The 11,749-nt window shown below is 46.1% G+C and overlaps 1 protein-coding gene across 1 annotated transcript in view; it reads right to left on the reverse strand.

Moving 5' to 3' along the window:
• The window catches only part of LOC104500185 (fibronectin type-III domain-containing protein 3a-like), a 22,384-nt gene that overhangs the window by 8,866 nt on the left and 1,769 nt on the right, over positions 1-11,749 (reverse strand). Inside the window, exons 2-10 of the mRNA XM_010143789.1 lie at positions 9,664-9,739; positions 8,400-8,476; positions 5,910-6,147; positions 5,118-5,390; positions 3,674-3,729; positions 2,409-2,563; positions 2,085-2,144; positions 685-823; positions 185-238 (exon numbers count right to left, since the gene is read on the reverse strand). Coding sequence (XP_010142091.1) covers positions 185-238; positions 685-823; positions 2,085-2,144; positions 2,409-2,563; positions 3,674-3,729; positions 5,118-5,390; positions 5,910-6,147; positions 8,400-8,476; positions 9,664-9,739 — 1,128 coding nt within the window. The remainder of the gene's footprint in view (positions 1-184; positions 239-684; positions 824-2,084; positions 2,145-2,408; positions 2,564-3,673; positions 3,730-5,117; positions 5,391-5,909; positions 6,148-8,399; positions 8,477-9,663; positions 9,740-11,749) is intronic.

The raw sequence follows: 11,749 nt of genomic DNA on the forward strand, positions 1-11,749 counted from the left end.
TTTGTCTTCCCGCCGGGCGCCCCCCCCAGCCACTGCATTCCAGCTTTTTAATCGGCTTGTCCCTTTAAACTGGGCTGGACAGATGCACTGAAAATAGCTGATGTCCCTAAGCAAGAGGTATTTTTAAGTATAATTGGTCTACAGATGTCATTATGATTTTGTTTTGCACTAGAAAAGGTCTTACCTCATCCCATTCCAAAAGAAAATTGGTTATTTTGGAACCATTGTCATTCGAGGACTGAAAATAAAGGAACAATGAAATAAGTTAAAATCAAACAGTTGGACTTCTGTAAATATTTCTTGCACATTAAAAACTCATTTTAACAATTGAATATAACGGAATCCAACTGCTTTCTAAAGCAAAGCATTTAGTATAGGGCTGAGAGGAATCTGCAGGAGGCACAGAACTGCCCTCTCCCTCCACAGACACCACACTCGGGATAATCTGAAACCCTCCTGTGGGCACGGACTCAGTAACGTGAGTTAGAAAGCGGAAAAACCAGCAGGTCTTTGCACGAGTTTAATTCCTGCACTGATGCTGTATGTATTTGTAAACCAGATTAAAGGGAAGAGGAACAAACGACCATGATTTCAGCTATCACTCTTAGTTAAGCAACCTGAAAAGCAACACCTAAAGCAGACGGTAAATGACCGGCGCGGCAGCGGAGCCGGCAGCCTCCCTACCTTCCACTGCAAGCTCAGGCTGGTCTTGGTCCTGTTGACGAGCTTCGGCGCAGCTGGGCAGTCTGGCTCACAGCTCTCCGTGGTGAAACTCACCAGTTCCGAAATGGATTCTTTTATGGAACTGCTGGTTGCTGAAACTCTGAACAAAGGACAGTTAATGATGCTGCTGTCGCTTCAGCACCCGAGAGTTTAAGGGACGAGCTGCCAGCTTTAGAAATGCATTTAACCCCAAGCAGCAGGTACAGCAGTGAGACCAGCCTGCTCATGCTACAGGAAACCAAGCGCCCAATCCCTCTTCCTTCAGATCATGGATTCCAAAAGCCAACGACTTCATGGCTTTTCATTCAGGAAGAAACAGGAAAAAGCGAGTTTATGGGTCTCGGTAACTGATGGGACCCATCACCAGCAGCACTGCCACCCGCTCTGTGCTCAGCAGGTGGGGCATGCTGCCAGGGTGGTGCGATGGAGATCACAGAGGCGCGCTCGCTGCTGCTGCTGCGGACTCCCCCTGGCACCTCCATTCGCTTTACAACTACCATCTGTCACGGCAGAGATGGTTTGGTGATGAACTACAGGTGCTCATTTACGGCTGCTTATGCAGAGCAGTGACTTGACCGATGTTTCACCAGCACTGTCCATCTTCCCAAAGGATTTAGAGGTAAAAGCAAGCTGCTCTGCTTGGAAAGCAACACCAGGACCCAAGCACATGCTGTGCAAGCAGGGCTGTGCCCCGTGTGTTAACACGCTCAGAGCTCCTTGGCAGTTTAACAATAGGAGTTTGCTTCAGTAACTCCTGGAACTTGTGTCCTCCTGTGCCCCAGCTCTCTTCTGCTACTGGGTCACAGTGTTCTCCTCACTGGTTTGACCAGCTTGTCAGTTCAACACCTTCTCCAGCAAAGCTTATTTACTCCGTGTGGCAATTCCTGAACACCACGGCCTGTTCCCTTGTACCACAGCATCTGACTTCTCCCCATTTCAACCAGTTTCCACCTCTCTGCCTGCAGTGCCAGGGGCCTGCAGTTTAGACCCCTAACAGTCACACTGATAACTCAGACTTGCAAATCCATGGTCAAGGCTAAATTATTTTATTTAGTACTGCCTTCAGCCTACGACAGTCTCTCACCAAGTCCAATCTTGTTCCAAAAGACCACCAATAGTGAAAAGTTTGTATTTAAGAAACATGGAGAGACAGAGGGGAAAGCAGGGGGAAAAATGAGGTGACATTAATGAAATCAGAAGACAAGTGGGAATTCAGGTGGCAACAGCAGTGTCCATAGCTACGATATTTTAGCAGAATACTCCCGAAGCTGTTCGTGATCGCACCTTCTTCACAAAGGCACAATAACTTTGTAATTGATGGACCAACAAAAGCATGAAGCATTTCATTCCCAGAAACGTACCTGGCATGATAATCAGTTGCTGGTCTGAGATCAGGGAGTGTAATTGTTAATTCTTCCCCGCTGTGAAAAGGGAGAAAAGAAGAAGCGTTACAGCTCTTCCTTACAGCTGAAGGGATAAAAGCTTATTGAAAAGCAAAGCCAGGGAGTGCATTTAATTTTCAGATTTTCCATTGTCCAGGTAACTCTTAGTGATATTACTTAAAATTTATTTCAGGGGAAGTAGGTAGGTCTGCAAGTCAACAAACAGCTCCTGATCGAGAGACTGCAGGTTGGTTAATGTTTTTAAACATCGGTATTGCGCTTAAATGAAGAAACTAAACTTACACATAGACAGATTTAAATTTTCCATTTTTACCACTGTTGGATATTGCTACTTCAAATGTAAATGCTGCTGGACTATGACTATGGCTCTCTCCATTCTGTGAACTAACTGGGAGATTCCAGGACAGAACGGCTGATCTTGCTTGTATATCAGAAACCTATTAAAAGCATAAATAATGCAAGTAAGTTTGCTTTCCGTAATAAAAGGTATATTAGTCAATAACATGGTGTCACTAGTTCACCTATGAAGCTCCTCACTGGAGGAATTCTTAACCTTTGTAGTGGAAATATTGAGTCATTATTTGCATTTAGATTATTTCCTCTTTCCATTTCTGTAGTACCATACGAAAAGATTTCCCTCCAAACACCACACAGACGTACAGACACCCTCCACTGCCTCAGCGGATGAAGAGGACGTTTCTATTTCACCTGCACTAGTGGAGCAAACGTTCAGATTTGGAGTCACGAACACTGACAGCAGAGCTACGTTTAGGCGCAGTCAGACTTCCCAACTCTACTGCAACTCCCTCTCAAAGTGTTTAACCGCTAAGCTACAGGATAGCAAGAGGCTCTAAATGCTCACAGCTACCATTTTTGGTCTCAGTTTTTTGCTGCTTAATTTTCTCTGACAAAGTCAACGCAGCCTTCTGTTAGCATGGAGTGCAGGTGTCAGAAGCAGCAATGACAAAATACTACCGTAAAGAGAGCAGCTAGAAAGCAGGAGCGGAAGAACACAGCCCACACTTACTGCCCAGGCCACGCAAAGCAGAGATTCCCTAGGCATCCCGAGACCACCAATACCAGTGTGGCTTCAGCCTTCAGCCAGTTATACCAGCGTCAAACTCCAGCTTCCTAAGGAAGTCTCTGTAAATACTTAAATATTTGCTCCAATTTCTAAACGAAAAGATGATCTGGTTTTGTAAATTCTAGTCCCAATATCATCAGATCCTCTATGCTGCAGGCAGGATGGTTCCCAGAGAGGACAGATTTCCGCCAGCTTGGCAGGTTTGCAAGGTCCCAACGCCCTCACGTACACTAGACAACGTCAATGGGGACAGATGCTCTGCGTACAGACCGGGGAAAGGAGCCAGCCAGTTCCGGGCAGTGAGAACCAGTGGCTTTCCACAGCACAGCTGCCCTTTCCCAGCTACCAACTGACAACTAAAATACATTAGCAATAAAAACGAACCATTAAGAAGAAAGAGAGAGCAATGAGACACGTGTTATTTTATAGAAAGCAAATAATGGTATTTAAGGCTAATACTTACGACAGGCTTGCCAATGCTCAAGTGAATATCACATCTCTTGGGTTCCGTGTCAGAGTCTGCAATTTCAAATACAAACCAGATCACCGAAAAGCCCAAGAGCAAACCAGCCCATGACTAAAAGGCCACCACAAGATGGAGTTCGTTTCATTAAGAGTTTAACAATAGCACTTATTGTGCAAAGTTCATTTCCCCTGTTTGTTTTGGCTGCGTGAAACGCGAACCATCCAAAACTAACACTGTTACAAAACCCCTTTTAGCACATCCTGCACAAAGGGTATCTCTTCCTCGTCTGAGCATAAAGGGGTTTTCTTTGACAACACAAAAACATTCCTCCCCAAATGAAAGGGGTTAAAACAGACATTAAGACCTCTCTCTCTAGGGTATGCTCCTTCCTCGCAGCTCTGCTGCGGAACACTTGGTCTGGGCATCATTTGGAAGCAGCTGATCAAAACTGCACACCAAAAATCCCTACAGGTACCAAAGGGGGGACATCTGTAAACTGAGTCCTGCCTTTACGTTGTCCGTGGCCAACAATTCACAGTATTATTCTGCCTGCAAACAGAAACCTTTTCTTCCTCTTCCAATAAACCCGTATTTTTAAAGTTATATATGTATTTTTTTTATTACATAATTTTTATTTCCAAAAAACAAGCATATTTTCCACCTTTGATACAAAGCGGATAAAAGCTTCCACCTCTACTCACTGCCTAAGATACAAAGTCAGGCTTCTCTTTTCATTTCTCTAACCCAGGAGTTAAATACAACAGTGACCCAGGTGAGGACTAGCCCTTGCAGCCTAACGGGACCTCTGAAGACACACGGACCAAACACTGAAAGATGCACAAATCCTTTAAGGAATCACAGTAAGGAACTCCCTGTGTGCCAGCGACACCGTTTCAAGCCAACAGGAAAGACAAAGATATCATACACAAGGTATTTTAGTGTATGCAAGGAAAGAGCTACTGAACAGCTCAACCACTCCTCCGAGCAAATACTCAATGACAACTGACCAAGGAGCAGCTCGTACGGACAGTCGATAACCTTCCTATTTCCTCAAGTTTTCAGTGACTCCTGGTTATCTGAAAAGTACCGCAAAGAATGATGCCAGAAGTCTTTCCAGCAAGTACCTGCAGGTCTCCCTCAGCTGGAATACTGGTCAGTGCATGGTCAGAAAAGGCACAGGAGTGAACAAAAGGCTTAAAATTAGGTCTTCCTGAAAATCTTATTTGATAAATCTCCAATGAGCAAACTTGATATCACTCGGATTTCTAGATGAAGAAACACCTGAACACAACAAGCAGTATACCAGGCTTTGCTTTCTTTACACTCCTAAACAGCCAAAGAAATTTCCAAATTCAGCTTTTTCAGGAACTATTTTGCCATGAATTTACAGCACCTGTCACAGACCAATCGACCTTATTTCAACCCTTCCAGTGCAACCTACCTCCCACCTCTGCATCTGGACTGGCCTTTGTTTTTCCGAGCTGCTTCTGCTTTAGTGCTCCTGCCGCCCCTTGCTGTCCCTTTCCGTTTCCATTCTGAATCGTTGCATTGGCGGAATTCACGGCTTTGTGTGGTGAAGAGGGAGGACTGTTCAGTTTGTTGTTAGTATGGCCACTAGCCTGTCTGTCTTTTAGCCTTTTCTTCAGGTGTTCTTGCATTTTGAGACTCCTTTCATCTCGCGGAATGAAGTTTGTCCGTCCATGAGAACGAGGTTCTACTTGGAAAGGTGAACCTGTTTCATTATTTGGTACCATTTCTTTGACATCTGAGAAATGCTTTAAGTTAGACAAATGACAACAGTAAAACCAGGACTTGCAAATTAAAAGTGTTTTCAAAAACTGCATGCCAAGGCTGTGACAAGAGCCAGCAAAGGAAGGCTGAAGCAATGACCGTGGCACTACAGTAACAACAGGATCCATGAAAAACATACACGGTACTAGAACACTTCAAAGTTACTGCTTTTGCATTAAAGCCTTAAAAGCAGAACCACAGAAGGCTTAAGCCTCACACAATCATGCTCTGCACATGCAAGGTGCCTTCAGACCAGGCTCCACCACACCTCGTCACAAGCATAAAGATAGCCCAGAAACACAGAGAAGGCTCAGGAGTCCGATAGCTACCACCAGCACCACTGAAACATGTGGAAGCGCCACTGACAGAACCGGGCTGTCTCAGTTGAGACACCCCGAGTGAAAGGTTGCCTCGTGGATGTACACATCGCCTGCACCCTCACCTTGTTCCTGAAAGACGTGTGGTGGGGGATGCTGGTGAATGAACTGTGGCGGCAGCTCTCCCGTCCCAGGAACCGGCGGGTACACTGGGTGAGGCGGGTGGGGGAGCAAAGCGTGGTGGTGATGCATGTAATGTGGCACGTGGGGAGGAGGAGGAGGAGGCGGAGGATGCATGGAAGGATGGAATTCAGCTGAGTGGGGCAGCACCACCACTTTACGAACTCCATTTTCTTCCACCACCTGCCACGCAAGATAAAAAAATCAACAGTTAGTCCAATAATGGTCTTATAAATATTGTACATTTAATGCAGAACCTCTGGGCTGAGGTTCGTACCCAGTCAGGGATATACACACCAAAATGGATTCCAGTGGAAACCCAGCATACGTTACTGGAAGAAAGTGGAGTTTGAGGCAGTTGGTTTTACGAGGCTGAGCCTCCCACACCAAAGTGCCAAGCAGTCTATTATTTATGAGTAATGTATAAATTCCTTTAAACAAGCCAAGTGAATTGATCAGGGTGTAATTCCCCGTCCAAAGAACTGCCTCTGACCACACCCCAAGTGACAGCGGGATGGTACGCTGTGGTCCCCACACGCTGTCCTAGCTGTGCTGCCTGTCTGGGTACTCGCTCCTGGCCGGCGGCAGGTGCAGGGTGTTCCGAGTCAGCTCTGCTCTCTTGTCCTGTGACCCAGCCCAACGCAAACATCCAAATATTGCATGTTTGCCACAGGCTACGGGAATTCAGAGAAGGAACCTGCCTGGGCACCTGAGCTCCAGGATAAAAAGATGCCAAGACAGAGCACGTGTAGGTCAGCATTGAGTCCTACACTGGCAGTACGCAGGCTGCTTCTGGAGTCTAACATCTGCTTTTCCTACAGTGAATTTAAAGTACGCAAAGGTTTTATACAATAACACTTCTCTACACCTTTGAGACTTCGGACAGAACACTGGGTTTAGACCACGAGGTCAAAAAGTTAGCCAGAGCAGGAGTCGCAGAAAGACACACTGAACAAAAACCAACGCCCAGTTTAGTCTCATCTTTGAGACACCTGGAACAGACAAGCAGAGGCTGAGGTCTGCAGGGCCCCTTCTCCAGGTGGGGTTCACGGTACAGGGGACATCTGTGCTGATTTCTATCCATCCTGTGGTTACAGCCCATTTTGTTTGCCGGAGGGATTAGGTTTTCAGCACCTACAGTTCTGACGGGGTCAAAGGCTTCCAAGTCGACCAACAGAGAAATCATCTGGTCGCATTTCAGTTTGGTTCTTCTGCCACAGTTCAGAAGTTCCCTGGCATAAAATTCAGACTGGATCTCATGACAATTCTGACTCAGACTAGTCTGTATGAAACCCTATTTAAAGGCAGACAACAAATCAATTGTTTTCTCCCTCACAAGAAAATTCAAGAGGTACAAACAATGTAATTGGAAAAAAGAATCAATATAGAAAAATGTCCAGTATTAAAGGCAAACGGACACTTCAGAATTATTTATGTAGCCTGCTGTTACTAAAAACATTCACCACTTTTATTTTCAGGCATTTAAAGACAGCCCTTCCACAAAAGCAGGCCTGGTTTCATCCTGGTTGTGCCTTCAGGAACCTCTCTCTCAGCATATTTAGTTTGGCTGTATGAAGTCACCGAGCGTTTCCTGGTTGGCCGAAAAGGCATTGCGGATGTTGAACTACTGCTTATGCCAGAAGGACATTTTGAAAAGCTCCTCAGCAAAAGACAGAGCAAAGTAACGAGCAATTTCTATTCTGCAGGGAACCAGAACGTGTCCGCTCACAAAGTGCTGTGACAAGGCTTGGCTGTGAGTCGAGCTCGCAGCCAGCTGTACCACTAGAAAGTCTTAACAGACTTGAAGTGGAAGGAAAAAATAATCACAGGGAGAAGTCACTTCAGATTAAGCTTACCCTGAACACACTTCGTTCCAGAAACAACACAGGGGGCTTTTTGGTTCGTCAATGGAACTAAATCCACCCCTTGAGCTACAATACATTGCCTAATGTCGTAACACAGGCTGTAACAGCCACCAGCAAAACTCACCGCAGGTCTGGACGGCTCAGTTAACTCTGTTTTATGTCTGCATTAACAAGAACACATGGCACAGTTGCGGGTAGAAGGGACACACTACTACAGTAAGGCTTTCACATAGTTTTAGTCTGCAGTGGCTTTCACCCTCAACACAGGCCTGAGGACTGACTGAGATGTGGATCCTGGTAAGGAGCTCCACAGGCAGCCCATCCCGAGCCATCTACTCTTTTACTGACTGCCCAGCAGTAATATTCAACCCCTCCCCAAACACTACATCAAATATCACCCAGCGAGCAGAAGGTGATAGGGCCCAGAGTAAAGTTAAAGAGTCGATAAGAGCGATGGAAAGATCACGAGCAGTGCTTTCAAGAGCTGTTCCAGGTAAAACAATGAGGAGCCTTATCATCAGGGAGCCACACCCACTGCCAACGGGGAAGCAAGAACCAAGCCGAGTTTACCTGAGATACGTAACCGGGAGGCACAAATATAGGCGGCATAGAACCGTTTGGTGACATCATCGGGACGTGGGCTGGACCTGAGGAGTGACAAGGAGCCACTGGTTAACAAACAAGGCTTTCACAGACTCGAGACACCCTTTTTCCAAAGGTGGTGGCTCGCTTTGGTGCCCACACAGCCAGCAACCGCATCCAGTGCTCCGTATTTATGGAACTACTTCCAGACAAGTCGGTTTAGACGCAAGGCTTGAACTACCCAGTTAAAAAGGCACTTAGGAGAGAAACTTCCACCATCAGGACTGCGAGTTTAAACCATCAAAAAAGTGACCAGGTTTCCATCCAGAAAAATACTGCGACGTACGTCACCGACGGGTAACTCACTTCCACAAAATACACACTGAGTACGATTTAATAACTTTTGGGAAGCATCCAGAATTGGAGAGGATATTGCTAAACGCGAGCGCAGCTGCTACAAAAAGCACAGATTAGATTTATCCCAAACACGATGCTCACGGGGCCAGCAGCACTTCTGTAACGGTACAAATACCAGCACAGATCACTTTTAGTTCGTATTTTGTGACAGATAAAAGCCTGTAGCAACAACACTGGCACCACAATAATGCCGACAGCTGGGCCACAACTCTCTATTTTTTTTTAAATAAGGATTTACTATTTTTCACATCAATCTGGAAGAAAATATTCCTGTCAGGGATTTGATGAAAGCGGAATGGACACACTTTATATAATATCATTGGAAATGGTGAAAAATATCCTCCGAATGGAAGCGCTGATAAATTCAACTTGACTGAGCAGGAGGTATTTTGACCCGACTGCGATGTGCAGTTGTGTCACTTACCCGGAAGGTGAAAGCAGTTTGAGGCACACACCCCCTCGAGGGCTGCGATGCCTCCCCAGAGCAGCAGCTGCTCCCACCACCACCTCACAGCAAAGCAAGGGCGCACAGCCACTAGTAAGAGTTCTTTACGCCAGGGTGGGCCAAATCCCGTGGAAATGCATGGGTGCAGATCCAGAGAAGACAGTTATTCCAGGATCACCACAAACCCTGTGGTATAAAGTAGCAGCAAAGCCATGGAGATGCAGGGAATCCCAGCAATTCCCCAGTGCTTCAAGTACAAACTGAAAAAATCTGATTTATTACACCGCAGGATGTATAAAACCCCACCTGACAGAAACCAACACCAGCAGCAGTTCTGTGGTACCTGCGGGATCAAAAGGTTTGGGTTCAGAGCTCCAGTTTTCCTTTTACCTTGAATGCATTGAATGTGTCCATCCTCAGTTGTAATGGTAAATGTTTCTCCTGGGTTTACCTGTACAAGAATAACCTGTAGAAAACAAAACACAAAAGAAGTCAGTTGTGGGGTGGGTTTTTTTTTTTATTTTTATTTTAGAAATTACCTGAGGGAAGGGAAAAACCCATCTCTTCCTTATCCCCCCACATGTGCTGTATAGAGCTTTGGCAACCTGAGAGAGCAAAAAAGCGAGATGAGAAACACTGATGGGCAGAATTAAGTGTCTCTGACATAAAACTAGTTGTTTTGCATCATCAGTATTTTTCTCTGCTTGCCCCTACTTACACCTCAAGCTTCCCTTGATACACCTGAAAGAATTCACGAAGTTTTTTTTTCCTCTCAGTATTTCACGCTGCTTTCTCTTCTGTTACTAAGACTCACCATTCTTTCCAAGCTTTGCCTGTGAGATTATTTCAGTTTCAGGGCTGAATTGGCAAAATCAGGACAACAGACAAGCAGGCAAAATAAGAAAAAGCACAAACACAAAGACAAAAGATGCTTTGCCCAGCACTCAGCCACGTTTGTGCAATCCTGCAGCTAAGGCCGTACAAGTGACAGTGAGATGCTGCAGGTCAGTTTGGCCCCAGCCCCACTCCCTCTCCCACGGAGTGGGGTGCACCTCTGCCAGGGACTCCTCAGCAACCCACAGCACCCTTTGTGCCGGGCACAAACGATCGCCTCGTTCCACCCCTTCCACAGCACGTGCTTCAGGCTGGTTGGGAAATATTGGCAGCTGTGCTTCAGTCTTACTGTAACGGGACAACTTCACTACAGAAATTTTGCAGTGAGATTCTACTATGTTACACAGGCAGGTCTAATTCTTCAGTGAAATGAGGGGTCATTGATAAAAAGATGACTGAAAAGATGAGACTTTATTCACCAAGTAGCTCACAGCGGCATCAACCAACATTTCTCCTGCTAACGCGGAGAGGAGTGCAAACCCACCCCTATTAACTGAAGCTACAGCTCACATGTCCTCCTCCTCTCTCCCTCTACTCTTGAGTGTGCAACTTCAGCATGGAAAGTAAAGAGAGAGAAGCAATGTTAATTGTTTAAAGAAAACAGACGATAGCAGGCTGGGGATCCGCCAGCACACACAGATCCAGGGAAGACAAGGTCTGCTGCCAGCAAGAGCTGCTGGGGACAGGACGGGACTCCACCAGCAGGGGTTACACCTCACAGCCTCACAGTCTCACCTGCAAGGGCAAGAAAACTCAGAGGCAGGAAAGGGATCCTGCTGGAAATCTAGAGCCTCTGAATGTGTCACATCTTCAGAACAGGTTTCACCTAATCAAAGTTTGCACAAACTGCTCAGGAAACTATGAATTGAGCTCAGCGAGAAGGACCATAAGTAAGTGGTGTAATCCCAGGGCTGCAGAGCAGTTCAGCGACTGGAATTCCAGGAATGCAGGGGCAATGGCGAGGGGAATGACTCACTGCCAGTAATGCAGCAAAGGCAGTTCCATCTCCCTTCCACCAAGGAACACTTCCAGGAAGCCTGAGTGTTTCTAATGAGTCGACCCAAGCCGAGCCAGACAACAGACCAGTGCCGGGAGTCATGGTAATGTTACCACCTTCGGGTGTCCCGTACAACCACTGCACAGCCAGCAGGATCCAGCGGTTTCAACACACCGGTCTGCGTTTTGCCTTCAGCTCTTATTCACACACTGCCTGTTGCTGAGGTTTTTTCCAGAGAAGCTCTTCCAGAAAACTTCCAGCTTCACATGAAACAAACCTCATGAGCTGGGTGTGCTTCTCTGTTTGAAGTGACTGGCCAAAGAGCACAGGTTTTAGTTCTGAAAACAAACCTACTGTGCAATACTTTATGGCAGAAAAATAACTAAAAATCATCTGCATTAATAAAGCTTCTAAGTTAACGCTATTTAAAAGCAGATTCACAAACGTGACTGAAGCTCAGAATCCTCTTGCCACAAACAAGAGCAGCGAGTGCGTTTGTCAGGCAGCTGAACAACAGCAACACAGCAGCGTTTATACAGCCACGTTAGACAGAGAGACTTTGGCACAGCCATGCAATCACATTCC

Source organism: Buceros rhinoceros, unplaced genomic scaffold, assembly GCF_000710305.1.
Source record: "Buceros rhinoceros silvestris isolate BGI_N320 unplaced genomic scaffold, ASM71030v1 scaffold23639, whole genome shotgun sequence".
In the NCBI taxonomy this organism is placed as follows: Eukaryota; Metazoa; Chordata; class Aves; order Bucerotiformes; family Bucerotidae; genus Buceros; species Buceros rhinoceros.